The 16,796-nt window shown below is 47.5% G+C and overlaps 2 protein-coding genes across 3 annotated transcripts in view; one reads left to right on the plus strand and one right to left on the minus strand.

The window, feature by feature from the left end:
* ARHGAP1 (Rho GTPase activating protein 1) overlaps positions 1-1,681 on the minus strand; it is a 23,044-nt gene extending 21,363 nt beyond the window's left edge. The window contains exon 1 of one of the 2 annotated variants that reach the window (XM_012803012.2): positions 1,567-1,681. The gene's annotated coding sequence lies outside the window, so the exon portion shown is untranslated. The remainder of the gene's footprint in view (positions 1-1,566) is intronic. The other variant, XM_023509569.1, reaches the window with a different exon arrangement.
* Positions 1,682-1,793: 112 nt separating this feature from the next.
* On the plus strand, positions 1,794-7,763 carry ZNF408 (zinc finger protein 408). Its single transcript, XM_012801389.1, has 5 exons — positions 1,794-2,109; positions 2,383-2,657; positions 3,941-4,002; positions 4,226-4,482; positions 6,200-7,763. The coding sequence occupies exons 1-5, from the start codon at positions 2,061-2,063 to the stop codon at positions 7,708-7,710; spliced, it is 2,154 nt and encodes a 717-aa protein (XP_012656843.1). The 5' UTR covers positions 1,794-2,060; the 3' UTR covers positions 7,711-7,763.
* The last annotated feature ends 9,033 nt before the right edge of the window (positions 7,764-16,796 follow it).

Below are 16,796 nucleotides of genomic sequence, written 5' to 3' on the forward strand. Positions count from 1 at the left end.
AAAAAAAAAAAAAAAAAAAAAAAACCAAACAAAAAAAACAAATCAACAAAACATAAATAAAAATAAAATGGAGCTGAACTTGAATTCTACCTCTTTCTAGTAACTCCTATTCTATCAATTCTTCCAGGCCTGATCTCTCTCCACCCCTGACAAAACCTCCTTTTTCAGCATAACTAATTAATTGTTGTTCCCACCTCGCAGCCAAACTGGCCTCTCTCACTACCCTCCAATCCATACTTGTCTTCTCTGGGCCCAGAAGTTTAGCTTCCATTCAGTGGAAGAGTGAGGGAAGCTAGTGCAGGGAAATTCTAACATAAAGTACTAGAAATGAGGATAACCTGGCTGCCTATGACACCAGCCACCCACAAACCCTGCTATACTCTGCAAAATACATCCTACTTTGAAATTAATCTTTCCTTCTCAGCAGGGAAACCCTTAAAAAAACTTTAAGAATCACCTTAGCCAATCACTTTTGGGAAGTCATAAACTCCTATTAAATTCTGATGACATCTGTGTACTTTTTCCCTAAGAAAAATCAGCAGGTGCCTGAAACTTTGCACATAATTTTAAGAGGTTCATAGACCCTGTGAGAACGTCTGATCTATTCAGAATAATATCTGATACCCAGTAGATGCTAAGTTATTTGTTAAATGACTAAATGAAGTAATACATTTCCTCAGTGGAGAAGGAAATCAACATTTGTTGAGGGTCTATATAGCACCAGGAACTGGGCACAAACTATCTTTTAACTTCACAACAGCACTGGTGAGACATGTACTGCTAAGCCAGTTCTACAGTCTAAGAAAACTGAGGACCAGAAAAAATGAGGCAACTGTTGAGGGTCATACAGTCAGCAGAGGCAGGATTTTAATCCATTGTCTGTGTATGAGGTGGTCTTTTGGTGAAAAGCAATAATCCTTCAACAATGCTTTAAGTGACTGTTATTCATGCGAATCTCAAGGTTGAGAGGTGCCACAAAACAGCAAACTAAAGCCTCTCCCCTAATCCTCTCTTCCGTGAAGAACACAGAATGCAACTTGAAATCATTCTCTGAGGGTGGAATCCGTCTCCTAGTTTTACAGAATTACAAAAATGCAAATCCCACCACAATACAATTCTCAGAAATAATTACGTTTGCCTAGAAATTCAAGGTTTACAAATCCCGGATTGGATGCAATTATCCCACTTTAAAGATTAAGAAATTGAGATAAAAGCGTGGCCTAATAAGGGGCAAGATGGAACACTTCCCCTGAATTTCTTATTCTTAGTGCTTTGCCAGCTCGGAGCAGAGAGACTTCCCTCTCCCACGGACTTGCTCGGTGACAGCAATCTAGCCTGGCCTCTGCTCTGGGGAGAGCAGGAAGAAGATAGAGAAGGGAGTGAAGTACTCTTACTGCAGGCGCCAAAATAGGGCAGAAATGCTGCAACAAACTCAATTCACCCCGGTTCCCCCTCCGCAAATCCGCTCCGGTCCTCCCCATCTGGACCCCATCCCTTCAGAATACCCGGCCAGTTCTTTTCCTTCCCCCAGCCCCACCCGCGGAGACCCCGCGCCCTGCAGCTCACCGCGCCTGGGCACTGCTCCCTTTGCCACGCCTGTCAAAGCTCGGCAAACATCCGGCTTCGCGGTGGAACGGGAACCGCCCCCTCCCGTACGCCTCACTACCCAACCACTTCCGCCACACCTCCAAGTTACTTCCGGCCCGCTGCCCTGTCCAAACGTGGCCTTTCCAGGAGCCCCGCCCACTTCCTGTACTTGCCCGTCCCGGGGAGAAACCGCGTAAGTGTCCGACTCGTCACTCCCAAAGGGAGGAGGAAGAAATCATTAGTTCCGTTTTCCCGGATCCTCTAATCCCTGGTCAGCTTCCTGGAATCCTAGGTTCGAACTGTTCTCAGAGTTTTGCCTCAGGATTACTCCCAAAACTCGTGGTCCTGTGCACCAATGAGGTCCGACTCATAGGACTTTTTCCTGAGAGGAAATTTAGAAGTTATTGACTGTTTCCGGGAGGAGCTGAGAAGAGAACGTTCACTTCCGTCGGAGAGGGGCTTTCTGACCCGGAATGGAGGAGGCGGTGGAGCCGCTGTTGGAGGGGAGGGCCTTCCAGCTTGGTAAGTGCCTGTGACCCTCAGCCCTGGCCTAGACTTACCAATTCTCTGGTCAATTCCAGTCCACTAGTCTTCTCACCTCCCAAGCCCAGGATTCTCCTTCGGTACCCTCAGAGTTACTGGGAGCTTGATATGACCCCTCGAACCACTTCAAACCTTCCATGGGTCCCCTTAGTCCTCAGGCGGCTTTCAGGCTCTGGAAGGCTAGCTGGACCAGCGGTTTCCTCCCTCACGCCCTGTGCAGGGTTCCCTCACTGTTCTCCCATCTCCCTGCAGCTCCCGAGCCGTGCCTGGGCCTGGACTTAGGATGGAGCTCTTCCGGAGGAGGCTGTGCTCAGGCCCTCAAAGACTTTTTGCCGGGGCCGACCCGAGCTGTGCTCGCTCTGAAGAGCCTCCCTCCGGGTTTGGCCCTTGGCCCCTCTGTCGCCAAAGAACAGGGCTTGGGGGTCTGGTGTGTCGGGGAGGCCCTAAAGCCTGGACTGCTCTGGGGACCACTAGAAGAGGAGTCTGTCTCCGAGAAGGACGAAGGAGTGAAGCCACAGCAAGAGGAGGTATTGAAGTATAGGGCATCTTCTCTACGTGATTGAACATTTAGGGGCGGTTCGGGCATTTCTGGACAGCTCTCTGGTTTGAAGAAGCATGGTATTTAAAGAGAATATAGTTTTGTTCTTTCTCTCCAGGACTCTCTCTTCCCTTTAGCTGCAGTAATTAAGGAATCGAGGTGCAAAAAGTTGTTAAAAATTCAATTAGTATAGTTTCAGGAGCGCCAAGTGTCAAAAGCTAGGGTTTTGGAATTAAAAAGGCATGGTATCAAATTCCAGCCTTACCATCTAACTAGTTAAATTACACACCTCATTTAACTCATCTATAAAATAAAGCAATACTGTCTCGGGATTATTTGGGGGACTAAATGAAATAATGCAGGTAAATGTTTTCACTGCATGCTATATATTTTTTTGAGACAGAGTCTTACTGTGTCGCCTTTCGTAGAGTGCCCTGGCGTCACAGCTCACAGCAACCTCAAACTCTTGGGCTTAAGCCATTCACTTGCCTCAGCCTCCCAAGTAGCTTGAATTACTGGCGCCTGCCGCAATGCCTTGCTGTTTTTTGTTGCAGTTGTCATTGTTGTTTAGCAGGCCCGGACCGGACTTGAACCCGCCAGCCTCAGTGTATGTGGCTGGTGCCATAACCACTGTGCTAAGTAAGGGCGCTGAGTTACACTGCATACTATTTTTTAAAAAACTGATATACTTCTTATCATTTCTTCTGTTTAGTGCTTACTGGTAGACAGTAATGTGTTTGTGTTTGTTCATTTTAGTAATTCTCAACACCCTTAAAGTGAAGGTGAGGGTACAGTCTTTTTTGTCTTTACTCAGTGAATAGTCCTATAGCACTAGCACAACCAGAGGCCACTAACCTTCTAGGAGCTCCCTCTTAGATTTTTTCCAGGAGAGGTTATATCCAATTTTATTTATTTGTTCCTAATTGGCCTCCTCAAACACAGGTAAGAAGTGTTTCATTGTTTTTTTTTGTTTTTTGGGTTTTTTTTTTTTGAGACAGAGTCTCATTATGTCACCCTTGGTAGAGTGCTATGACATGACAGCTCACAGCAACCTCCAATTCTTGGGGTTAAGCGATTCCTTTGCCTTAGCCTTCCGAGTAGCTGGGATCTGCAGGCGCCGGCCACAATGCCCAGCTAGTTTTTTGGTTGCTGTTGTCATTGCTGTTTAGCAGGCCTGGGCCAGGCTCGAACCTGCCAGCCTCAGTGTATGTGGCCGGCGCCCTACTCACTGAGTTATGGGTGCCAAGCCAGTCTTTTGTTGTTTTATTTCAGGATCTGTCATTAGACCCTTGGGGAGATGTGCATGCCTGTGAACAGAGTTCAGGCTGGACTAGGTAAGTTAGAGAAGAGTATGTAGTGAATATGCTTTTTTGAAACTTTCTGTTATGATTTGAGATGGAACCTGAAGCTGACTGTAACTTTTTACCCAGTGATCTTTTGCAGCAAGTGTTCCAAAGGCATGGCATCCTTGAGCACTCAGACTGCCTGGGAACTGGGGCTGTCAGGGAAGGCTAATTGAAGGGGGTCTCCTGAGCTAACTCTTGCTCTACTTTGCAGTTTGGTGCAACGAGGCAGGCTGGAGAGTGAGGGAAACGTGGCCCCAGTGTGGATCAGTGAGAGGCTCCATCTGCAGGTTTATCGGGTCGTGTTGCCAGGCTTTGAGCTATTACTGTGGCCCCAGCCTCCCTCTGAGGTCCTGAACCCCACCAAGCCCCAGCTAGAGGAAGAGGCAGCTACCATGGTGACAGAAGTGGAGTCTGCTATACAACAGGAAGTGGCCTCCCCAAGGGAGTATGCAGCGGAACCTTGCACAGGTATGTGTCAAAGAAATGCTGGCTCCCAGATTATTACCAAAACAGCCTGGTGATAAGACAGAGCAGAGTTCATGGCTCAGCATGTTAAGGGATAACACCATAGAGTCTTGGTAACTTTTTTTTTTTTTGCAGTTTTTGGCCAGGGCTGGGTTTGAACCCGCCACCTCTGGCGTATGGGGCCGGCGCCCTACTCCTTTGAGCCACAGGTGCCGCCTAAGTCTTGGTAACTTTTTAAAATTGGTTTAATGTGCTCTTTCAGTGAGGAATGGGATGGCAGGGTTGATTAGAATTGGATAAAAATCATGATATTATGGTTTAGGTTGGGTAGAAACAAGTTTCAGGCAAGGGGTTGAAAGAGTCTTGGGCTATAAATTATCATCTGATGCTTTCTATTAAAGAGTGTTGGGTCTCTTCCTTGGAATGCATAATAAAGATACTTAGCCCAGGCACGGTGGCTCACAGTGTAATCTTAGCATTCTGGGAGACCAATACGGGAGGATCCCTTGAGCTCAGAAGTTTGAGACCAGCCTGAGCAAGACCAAGACCCCCATCTTTACTAAAAATAGAAAAATTAGCCAGGCGGGCGGTGCCTATGGCTCAGTGAGTAGGGCACTGGCCCCATATACCGAGGGTGGCGGATTCAAACCCAGCCCCGGCCGAATTGCAGCAGTAACAACAACAACAACAAAAATAGCCGGGCGTTGTGGCAGGTGCCTGTAGTCCCAGCTGGTCAGGAGCCTGAGGCAGGAGAATCACCTAAGCCCAAGAGCTGGAGGTTGCTGTGAGCTGTGATGTCACAGCACTTTACCGAGGACGACAAAGTGAGACTCTGTCTCTAAAAAAAAAGAAAAAAAAATTAGCCAGGCATTGTGGCTGGCACCTATAGTTCTAGCTACTTGGGAGGCTGAGGCAGGAGGATTGCTTGAACCCAGGAGTTTAAGGTAGCTTTGAGCTATATTCACGCTACAGCACTCTACCCAGGGCAACAAAGGGAGACTCTGTCTCAAAATAAAAAAAAAGATATTTTCTTGGCGCCTATAGAACAGTGGTTATGACACTGACCACATACATCAAGGCTGGCAGGTTCAAACCTAGCCCAGGCCAGCTAAACAACAATGACAACTGCAACAAAAAAATAACCGGGTGTTGTGGCAGGCACCTGTAGTTCCAGGTACTTGGGAGGCTGAGGCAAGAGAATCGCTTCAGCCCAAAGGTTTGAGGTTGCTGTGAGCTGTGATGCCATGACACTCCACCAACGGTGACATAGAGACTATCTCAAAAAAAAAAAAAAGAAAACATTTACAACTTTTATCTTCCTCAGAATTTTCTGGAATAGTAAGGATGGCAATAAGCTGTGTATAATGTTTCCAACTTAAAATTTTTTTTCTCTTAGGAGCTAAGGTAGAAAATAGGAGTCTTAAATCACATCCTAAATATGCATCTCCAAAGGGAGAATAAGGGGATCCTTAATCTCTGATGGCCTTACTCTAAGGATTATCCAAATGGCTAGAACACCATGGTTTTCAGGAGACTTCCCCAGGAGATACATAAGGCTGAATGGGAAGCTAAACAGAGTGTGCAACTCATGCTCTGGAGAAGACATTTGCATCGTTGCTCCCACTGAGGTTCAGGGCTGGTTAGGAGAAAACTCATTCCCTGATAATAACCACCTGCTACCAAGCTCTCCTAACCCCAGCGCTTCACTCTTGCCTTGCAGATCCTAGTCACCAATCATCCCTTAGCATCCAGGCAGAGAGCATGGTGAGCCCTGGATTTACATCCCAAACTCAGGACCAACTTTCTAAGGACAGCCAACCACTTGGCCCATTGCTTCAGAATAGCAGCATGGATGAGGAATACTCACTCAGGGCACAGATGCCACCTGAACCTCAGAGCAGCTCAGCTACCCAGCAGGGCTCAGAGAGCAGTGAAGCTAATCTCCCATCTTCTGCCAGGGACTCCCAGCTCCCTGCCTACCTGGCCAAGAAATTACATAGCCCTGATGATCAGTGCCTGCCCAGAGCAAAGACCTTGGAGCCTGGGCCCCAGCACTCTGGTTTCCCTATACTCTTGCAGAATCCTCCTGGCCCAGCAGGAAGCTCCCCAAAGCAGGGGCGACGGTACCGGTGTGGCGAGTGTGGCAAGGCGTTCCTGCAGCTGTGCCACTTAAAGAAGCATGCGTTTGTGCATACGGGCCACAAGCCCTTTCTTTGCACTGAGTGTGGCAAGAGCTATAGCTCAGAGGAGAGCTTCAAAGCCCACATGCTGGGCCACCGTGGGGTGCGGCCCTTCCCCTGCCCACAATGTGACAAAGCCTATGGCACCCGGAGAGACCTCAAAGAGCACCAAGTGGTACATTCAGGTGCCCGGCCCTTTGCTTGTGATCAGTGTGGCAAGGCCTTTGCCCGCCGGCCCTCCTTGCGTCTGCACCGCAAGACCCACCAGGTGCCAGCTGCCTCTGCTCCATGTCCATGCCCTGTGTGTGGGCGGCCCCTGGCCAACCAGGGCTCCCTGCGGAACCACATGCGGCTCCACACAGGGGAAAAGCCCTTCTTGTGCCCACACTGTGGCCGGGCTTTCCGCCAGCGGGGCAACCTACGTGGGCACTTGCGGCTACACACTGGGGAGCGGCCTTACCGCTGCCCACACTGTGCCGATGCCTTCCCCCAGCTGCCTGAACTACGACGCCATCTCATCTCCCACACAGGGGAGGCCCACTTGTGCCCTGTGTGTGGGAAGGCCCTCCGAGACCCACATACGCTCCGTGCTCATGAACGCCTGCATTCAGGAGAGAGGCCTTTCCCTTGCCCACAGTGTGGCCGTGCTTATACACTGGCTACCAAGCTGCGGCGCCACCTCAAATCCCACCTGGCAGACAAGCCCTACCGGTGCCCCACTTGTGGCATGGGCTACACCCTCCCTCAGAGCCTCAAGCGGCACCAGCTCAGTCACCAGCCTGAGACGCCTTCCAGCCCACTCTCTGTGCCTCCTACTGCTTCTGAGCCCACCATGGTGTTACTGCAGACTGAGCCAGAACTGCTGAACACATGCAGTGAACAGGAAGTTTCCCCAGCAAGGGGCGTCGTAGAGGTCACCATTTCAGAGAGCCCGGAGAAGTGCTTTGCTGAGGTCGGGGAGCCAGGCCCCACTCCAAGCCTGGTGCTAATCCATAAGGACATGGGTTTTAGCTCCTGGGCAGAAGTGGTGGAAGTGGAGACGGGCACCTGACACCTTTGCCTTCTTCTAACAGAGCTCTTATAAAGACTTGTGTTCCCAGCTGCCGCATGACTGCATCTTTCTCTTTGGGTTGCTTGGCAGGGACTAGAGTCTACCGTGAGAAACAAGTAAAGGACTTCTCTTCTTGCTTGTAAACCACAAATTGGTTCCCAGGACTATTAGGCAGAAGCTCTTCTGGATTGGAGATCTTTGTATTGACATCCAGTAGAGCTTGTTCCTTCTCCTTCCCTAGGAATACCACAGTGTGCTTGAAGAGGGCCAGGTGTAGTGGTTCCCGCCTCTAATCCCAGCACTTTGGGAGGCTGAGGCAGTAGGACTACTTAAGGCCAGGAGATTGAGACCAGCCTGGGCAACATAGCAGATCCCATTTCTACCAAAGGTGGGGGAAGCCAGGTACAGTGGCATGTACCTACAGTCCTAATTACTCAGGAGGCTGAGGTGGGAGGATGACTGACCCCAGGAGTTTGAGGTTGCTGTGAGCTATGATTGGGCCATTGCTCTCCAGCCTGGGTGACCAAGTGAAACCCTGTCTCTAAAAAGCAATTTTAAAAGGTGTAAACATTGCTGAAGTGACCCCATCAGTAAGCTAGTGGTAGTTGGAGGGTAGGATAATTACATCCATGGAGCTCCCTGAGAGACAAGCACTTCTATTTGGAACCAAATTGGATGACTTTTAAGCATTAAAAGACTTGGCTCAGGTCACAGCCCACATGTCTCTAATTTGGTTTTAGGTTATTTTGGCAGCTTTCCACACACCTGTGAAGTCCATTATCTTGTGCTAAAGCACACCAAACTCCATGGGGGAGAGGTAGCCAGGGCCAGATCTGTGGCCCTCTGCGTACCTGGACTAAGGGCAGCCCCATGCAGGGAAAGACACATTGTCCATCTACTTTGGGCATAGGCTGCACTAGTGTTGGGCACAGATAGGAACATAACAGAGGCAAGACTCTTTCCATTAGACAGGAGTTCAAAGAGCTGCAGGCTGTAGAGATTTAATGGGACAATTTAACACAGTCTACCAGGAAAGGCATTCCTAGGAATAATAATGATAAGAAACACTGAGCCCTTACTGTAGGCCAATGCTTTATATAATACTTTATATAATGCTTTGTTTATGTAATACTCATAGCAACATAGTGAGGTAAATATTGTAATCATATTCTTATTTTACAGATTGGGAAATGAACGAAGAACTCTAAGTACCCTGCCTAAGGTCACAAAACTACTAGTGGGTTGAAATTCAGACACATGTAACCTGGCAATGGAGTTAAAGCTCTTCACTTCTGCACTCTGCTGTCCTTTTCAGCTGTGACTTTATGATAAGGTGGGATGTGAGGAGAGCTGGGTGGGTCTGAGCATTGGGACTGGCATGGTTGGGGCAAAGAATGAGGGAGAAAGGAGGCGGGGCCTTGGCTCAAGAGTTTCAGTATTGACTCAATATTTTCAGGATGTTGAGGAGCTCTTTGAAGGATTTGGAATGACATGATCAGAATTGGGTTTGAAAAATTGGCTGGAGAATAGATGGGTGAGCAGGGTGCAGTTGTGGGGAAGCCAGTTAGGAAGCTGCCAAAGTGGCTTGGAATAGGTGGCAATGCAGAGAGATAGAGCCATTCTTTTATTGAACACCTCCCAGATGCTAGTTGCTAGGGATCAAGCTGACAGGGTCTCTGTGCTCACACAGTTTACCTTCAAATGTGGAAAGGCAAGCAATCAACAAGTGCGTGTCAGATGATGGCAAAGGTATTAACAAAAAGTTACACAGAAAGAGAAGGCAGAATGGGGGTAGGATTTAGGGTGGTCAGGAAAGGCCTCTAGTAACAGGCCTTATAATTGAGAGGAGGGACCCGTGTTGATTTCTGGAGAGGAGCTGGATTCTAGGTGGAGGGAACAGTGAGGGCAAATCCCAGTGTGGTCCAGCAAGAGCAAGAGGCGGAGTGACAAAGGTGGAGTGTAGAACAAGTGAGGACAGAGAGGCGGGGTTGTGTAGGCTGGGTTGACTGCTTTGGATGGAAATGTTCTCTGGTAGAATTCAGAGACCGAGGGGAAAAGGGATAGAGATCTGACTCTGGGTTTCTAACATAACAAGGATTGGGATCCGGGACAATTCTGATTTGGGTTTCAGATGGGTTTTGAGTTTAAAGTGTCTGTGAGAGAGATCACAAATAAGCAGCTGATCGGTGGCACTTGTAGCTCAGTGGGTAGGGTGCCGGCCACATACACTGAGGCTGGGGGATTCGAACCTGACCTGGGCCAGCTAAAACAACAATGACAACTACAACAAAAAGAAAAATAGCTGGCTTGTGGCAGGTGCCTGTAGTCCCAGCTACTTGGGAGTCTGAGGCAAGAAAATGGCTTAAGCCCAAGAGTTTGAGGTTGCTGTGAGCTGTGATACCATAGCACTCTACCCAGGGCAACAGCTTGAGACTCTGCCTCAACAACAACAACAACAACAACAACAACAAAGCAGCTGGAATAGGTACAAACTGGGGAGAAAAATCTGGGTTAGAGGGAGAATCACATGAGCCTCTAGTAGACAGGTGGTTGTTGGCTACAGAGAGCAGGGGGAAGACACTGTCAGGGCCTGAGGGAGACTTCCCCTTGCCCTTGAAGGTTCACTGAAAAACTGATAAAAGGCAGATTAATAGGGAAAAAGGCATGTAAATTTATTAGCACACATGAGAGTTGTACAAAATATAAGATCACAAGGAAATGCCAGATTTTTGATGCTTTTATATCATCTTGAGGTTACAGAAAGAACTGGGTCTGGAAGCCCAGTTAGACAGGGGCTGTGGTGATAAAGCAGTTTATGGTAGCACAACCAGGTTTTGGAAGGAAGAGGGGGAGCCTGGCTATCAAAGGGGTCTTGTTACATAGATAAACCTCATAGGTAGAAGCCCTCAGGTAGAAATCACACCGGGAGTTAATTTGATCAGGTCTGCCCGTGCTGCTTGCTCTTGGTCATTTGCTTTTGTTACTATTTTTTCTTTTTTTGAGACAGAGTCTCATTTTGTTGCCCTTGGTAGAGTAGCCATGGCATCACATAGCTCACATCAACCTCAAACTCCTCAATCTATCAAGCGATTCTCTTGCCTCAGCCACCTGAATAGACTACAGGCACCTGCCACAATGTCTGGCTTTTTTTTTTTTTTTTTTGCAGTTTTTGGCCAGGGCTGGGTTTGAACCCGCCACCTCTGGCATATGTGGCTAACACTCTTCAACTTTGAGCCACAGGTGCCGCGCAATGTCTGGCTATTTTTTTTAGAGACAAGATCTCTTGCTGAGGCTGGTCTAGAACCCATGAGCTCAGACAATCCACCTGCCTCAGCCTCCCAGAGTGCTGGGTTTATAGGCGTGAGCCACTGCACCTGGCCTCTCTTTTCTTTTTCTTTCTTTCTTTCTTTCTTTCTTTTTTTGAGTCAGTCTTATTCTATTGTCCAAGTTAGGATGCTGTGGTGTCACCCTAGCTCATAGCAACCTCAAACCCTTGGGCTCAAGTGATCCTCTTGTCTCAGCCTCCCAATTAGGGACTACAATGCCTGTCAAACACCTGGCTAATTTTTCTATTTTTAGCAGAGATGGGGTCTCACTCTTGCTCAGGCTGGTCTGGAATGCCTGAACTCAAGCAATCCACCTATCTCTGCCTCCCATAGTCTAGGATTACAGGTGTGAGACATCACACCCAACCAGTTTTTTCTTTTTCCATGAAGCTGAAGGCCACAGTAGCTGAAGTCCATGGTGCTGAATGCTAAAATTTAACCTTCACTAGCTACGTATAGGGAACATTCATAAGGCACCATGATAATGGTTGCTTAGTTGTTTGTCAAGAACCTGGGCCAGCTTCTGTCCAGTTCAAAGCAGTTGACACCACCAACTGGGCCTGAGCAAGTGCTCACGAGGGCCAAAAAACACCACTCTCAGATCATACTAATGTTGCCGTTTTCTGAACATATGTCCAATCAAATGCCATGACCCCTGATCACACTTTTTCAGAATAAAACCACCTGCTTCCCTAACCCATAAATACTCTAAGCCTTACCTTTGGGAGGTAGATTTGAAAGTTGCTCTCCTGCCTCCTTGCTGGGTGGCCTTATGATTAAATCTTTTTCCTTTTCCAAAACCCAACCCAGTGATTGATTTACTGAGCACAGGCAGAATAGACCTGGACCTAGCTGGTAAAATGAATAGTTGGTAAATGTTTATTTCAGACCTTTAAAGGTGTCAGATTCTTGGTGAAAATCTGGCTGCTTCAATTTAGATTTTTCTCTACAGATGCAAATTTCTGTTACAAAAGACAGCTTTTCCAGGCCTTCTAAATCATCTTGAAATATGTCAGAGAAGTATGTTTTGGAGTGAAATATTTTGGTTTTCTTCAAAACAGAATAGGCCCAGGACCAAGGCCAAGGTAGCCAAGCCCTTCAGGTCCAATGAGAGAAAAAAGGCTCACTAGGGGAGATTAAAAGTCAGCATCCAGACTCAGCGCCCATAGCACAGTGGTTATGGAGTCAGCCACATACACTGAGGATGGCAGGTTCGAACTTGGCCCAACTGCAACAAAAAAATAGCTGGGTGTTGTGGCAAGCACCTGTAGTCCCAGCTACTTGTAGGCTGCGGCAAGAGAATTGCTTAAGCCCCAGATTTATTATTTTTTTTGCGGTTTTTGGCTGGGGCTGGGTTTGAACCTGCCACCTCCAGCATGTGGGGCTAGCGCCCTACTCCTTTGAGCCACAGGCACTGCTCCTAAGCTCCAGATTTTGAGGTTGCTGTAAGCTGTGATGCCACAGCTCTCTACCGAGGGCGACATAGTAGAACTCTGTCTCAAAAAAAAAAAAAAAAAAAAAAAGAAAGCATCCAACAAAAAGAGAAGCTATTGGAAGAGCTTCAATTAGAGGGATGTGGTCAGCAACATCTATTGCTATTAAAAGGGTTGAAGTTTGTGGAAGTTGGTGAGCTGAGGCAGAGCAGTAGCAAGTCGGGTTGGATCGCAGGGAACGGAGGCAAGACATAAAACTAAGCCATTTTTTTTGAGACAGTCTCACTTTGTTGCTGTTAGAGTGTCATGCTGTCATAGCTCACAACAACCTCAAACTTGGGGTCAAGCGATTCTCTTGCCTCAGCCTTCTACAGGTGCCTACCACAATGCCCAATTATTTTTAGAGACGAGTTCTTGTTCTGGCTCAGGCTGGTCTTGAACCCATGAGCTCAGGCAATCCACCTGCCTTAGCCTCCCAGAGTGCTAGGATTACAGTCATGAGCCATTGTACCCAGCCTACAACAGGCATTTTTGTCTCATCACTCTGCTGTCCTGCAGCACAGGTGTTGTGATTGATGTTTTGCAAATGAGGAAACTAAGGTTTGGAGAAAATGAGTACCTGGCCTGGACCACACAGCTGATAAGGAGCAAAGCCAGAATTCAAATGTGAATAGCTTCCTGGCTTCTCAGGGCTTGACTACCATGTTATAAGCAGCTCTATCTCCCCTATCTCCCTCCCTGGTTTGTTACTCACATTAACCCAGCTGCCTGCCCAGTCTAAGTAACTTCTTGGGAAAGCCTAACTCTAAAATCATCCAAGGGAAAGGAAGACAGTAGGTAATTGTGGAGATTTGTGCAGACAAAGGCCGTACCATCCAAAGCATGGAAAACAGCTGCTAAGATTAGCTTTTAATCAGCCAACTCTGTTTTTTGGAACCTCCATGACTTCTTTTCCAGCTCCTGATTCAGACAGGACCATTTTGACTCAGGTGACCGCTCAGCAGCATCTGTCCAGCATCATTAGGCATCTGGGGACAAACTCTTTGCTTGATACTAAACTGCACAGAGAGTGGGCTTGCTTTGTGCTGTCGGGGAGGCCTGTCAACATCCACAGCCATCTTCAGGTCAACCCCGGGGGCACTCACACTTTCCACATCTCCCACACAGAGAACTTGATTCATTAAGGCTGTCGCTGCTATGCAGGGCAGAGTCCAACAAAGCCAACGGATTTCAAGGTGCATGATCCAGCCATCTTTGCTCCATAAACTCTCACAGCTCCAATAAGAATGAGCTTTACAGATCTTTGTCCAAGCTCCTCACATGAGTCACAGATGAGTAAACAGAGGCTTACAGACAGTGTAGCAGCACCAGGACTAGGACAGAGCTCTGGCCGTCTGACTTCTAATTTAGTGCTCTTCTAGCTCTAATAAAAGGCAGTGAGTGACCTGACCATTGTTGGAAAGACTAATCTCTAATTTTTTTTTTTCTTTTTTTTTTTGAGACAGAGCCTCAAGCTGTCCCCCTGGGTGGAGTGCTATGGCATAACAGCTCACAGCAACCTCCAACTCCTGGGCTCAAGCGAGTCTCCTGCCTCTGTCTCCCAAGTAGCTGGGACTACAGGTGCCCACCACAACACCCGGCTATTTTTTGGTTGCAGCTGTCATTGTTTGGTGGGCCCGGACTGGATTCGAACCCACCAGCTCAGGTGTACGTGGCTAGCGCCTTAGCTGCTTGAGCCACAGGCACCGAGCCTCTAATTTTTTTTCATTGAGAAATAGAATTCTTGTTCATTATAATGTTGGAAGTTCCTTTATTCCCCACTTCTATGCTCCTCTACCCCAATGAAGTCATAGTTAATGATTTGGTGTCTAGAGTACTAAATGTGGATGTCTCCTTGCTATAGGGTGAAGACACTGTGAAGATGTTGCTGGAGTCTTTTCACAAATGCAAGTTTATCCACAAAGTGTCTATAGCTGCTCAATCAAAAAGTGCAGGCCAATAAAATCCCTTTTGTCCTGATTTGCAACTTGAATAGTACAAGAAAATCTTGCAATACAATAAAATGTGAATCCTGTTCAAAGACCTTCGGATGGGCTCCGCTCCTGTAGCTCAGTGAGTAGGCGCCAGCCACATACAGCAAGGCTGGCGGGTTCGAGCTCGGCTAGGGCCTGCTAAACAGCAATGACAACTGCAACAACAACAACAAAATAGCCAGGTATAGTGGTGGGCACCTGTAGTCCTAGCTACTTAGGAGGCTGAGGCAAGAGTATTACTTAAGCCCAAGAGTTTGAGGTTGCTGTGAGATGTGATGCCACAGCACTCTACGAGGGTGACAAATTGAGACTCTCTCTCAAAAAAAAAAAGACCTTTGGATGTTACAAAGCATATGGATTGTAAAGGACAGGTTAGGGTGTGGGTTTTGGCTCTGCCCTGGACTGCTGCATAAACTTGGGCAAGTTACTTTGCTTCTGTCTGCTTCAGTTTCCTCATTCATTAAATGGTACAAAATATAGTACCTACCTTAGAAATACTGCATACCTGGCACATGGTGAAGATTACTAAAATGTAGCTGATTACTAATGATATTGTCATCAGCCCTCCTAAATTGGAAGATAAGCAAAATTAAGGTATTTGCGTGTATCTTCCTACAGGTATTATTGTTTGGGGCAGGCCGGCATCATTCACCAATAGTTTACTACCTTGGGTGCTTGTCCTCTGGGTAGACCTTATAATACAAAGAGAGTGTACACTATCAGAATGTCCAGGGATGAGGATCTCGAGAAAAGAGTGTTAGTCTGAAGTAAGAGTTTGAGTTCTAGTCCTGGTTTTGTCACCAGACTCTCTGTATAACCTTGATCAATTACCTTTCCCCACTCCATTTCCTCCATTTCCTGATAGTGACATGGGGCATTTGGATGAGATCAGTGGTTCCCAATCTCAGCTCCCTTGTGGAGCCCTCTGCTAACTTTTTTTCTTTCTATGGATGCCATATGTGTATATTTTTTAATTAAAATTGTTTTTGTCCAGGCATGGTGGCTTATGCTTATAATCCTAGCACTCTGGGAGGCTAAGGCAGGTGGATTGCCTGGGCCCAGAGTTTGAGACCAGCCTGAGCAATAGTGAGAACCCATCTCTAAAAATAGCCAGGTGTTGGCTCGGCGCCTGTGGCTCGAGCGGCTAAGGCGCCAGCCACATACACCTAAGGTGGCGGGTTCGAATCCCCAGCCCAGGCCCACCAAACAACAGTGATGGCTGCAACCAAAAAATAGCCAGGCGTTGTGGCGGGCGCCTGTAGTCCCAGCTACTTGGGAGGCTGAGGCAGGAGACTCGCTTGAGCCCAGGAGTTGGAGGTTGCTGTAAGCGTGATGCCATGGCACTCTACCCAGGGGGATAGCTTGAGGCTCCGTCTCAAAAAAAAAAAAAAATAGCCAGGTGTTGTGGCAGGTGCCTGTAGTCCCAGCTACGAGGGAGGCTGAGGCAAGAGGATCACTCAAGCTTGAGATTTTGAGGTTGACATGAGCTATGGCACCATGGCACTCTGCCGAGGGTAACAAAGTAAAACTCTTGTCTCAAAAAAAATTGTTTTTTAATTTTATATTTTTATTTTGTTTTGAGATAGAGTCTTGCTCTATCACCATGACTAGAGTGCAATGGTGCGATGACAGCTCACTGCAACCTCCAAAACCCAGGCTTAAGTGATCCTCTTACCCCAGCCTCCGAAGTAGCTGTGTCTACAGGGTGCATGCTTCCATGCTTTGGCAGGATGCCATATTTTTAAAGATTGTTACTAAATAGAAATTGACTTATTAATAGTTTTTGTTTTTCAAAACAGTCTCACTTTGTCACCTTTGATAGAGTGCTTTGGCATCATAGCTCATAGCAACATCAAACTCTTGGGCTCAAGCAATTATCTTGCCTCAGCCTCCCAAGTAGCTGGGACTACAGGCGCCCACCACATCACCTGGCTATTTATTAGAGATGGGGTCTTGCTCTTGCTCAGGCTGGTCTGGAACTCCTGAGCTCAGGCAATCCACCTGCCTAGGCCTCCCAGAGTGCTAGGATTTCAGGCATGAGCCATCACACCTGGCCCTTATAGTTTTTAATCAGAACAAAACTAGGCTGGGTGCAATGGCTCATACCTATAATCCTAGCACTCTGGGATGCTAGGCAGGAAGATTGTTTGAGATCAGGGGTTTGAGACCAGCCTGAGCAAGAACAACACTCCCTCTACAAAAAATAGAAAAATTAGCAGTAGTCCCAGCTACTGAGAAGGCTGAGGTGGAAGGATCCCTTGAGTCCAGGAGTTAAAGGTTGCAGTGAGTTATGA

This window comes from Otolemur garnettii, unplaced genomic scaffold (assembly GCF_000181295.1).
Source record: "Otolemur garnettii isolate 467f Iridium unplaced genomic scaffold, OtoGar3 scaffold00001, whole genome shotgun sequence".
Lineage (NCBI taxonomy): Eukaryota > Metazoa > Chordata > Mammalia > Primates > Galagidae > Otolemur > Otolemur garnettii.

Excerpts from the sequence above, each read along its gene's own strand:
- ZNF408 (XM_012801389.1), top strand. The coding sequence starts at position 2,061 with ATGGAGGAGGCGGTGGAGCCGCTGTTGGAGGGGAGGGCCTTCCAGCTT. Across the intron at positions 2,658-3,940 it reads TGAAGCCACAGCAAGAGGAG|GATCTGTCATTAGACCCTTG; the intron begins GTATTGAAGTAT and ends GTTTTATTTCAG. Across the intron at positions 4,483-6,199 it reads TGCAGCGGAACCTTGCACAG|ATCCTAGTCACCAATCATCC; the intron begins GTATGTGTCAAA and ends CTTGCCTTGCAG.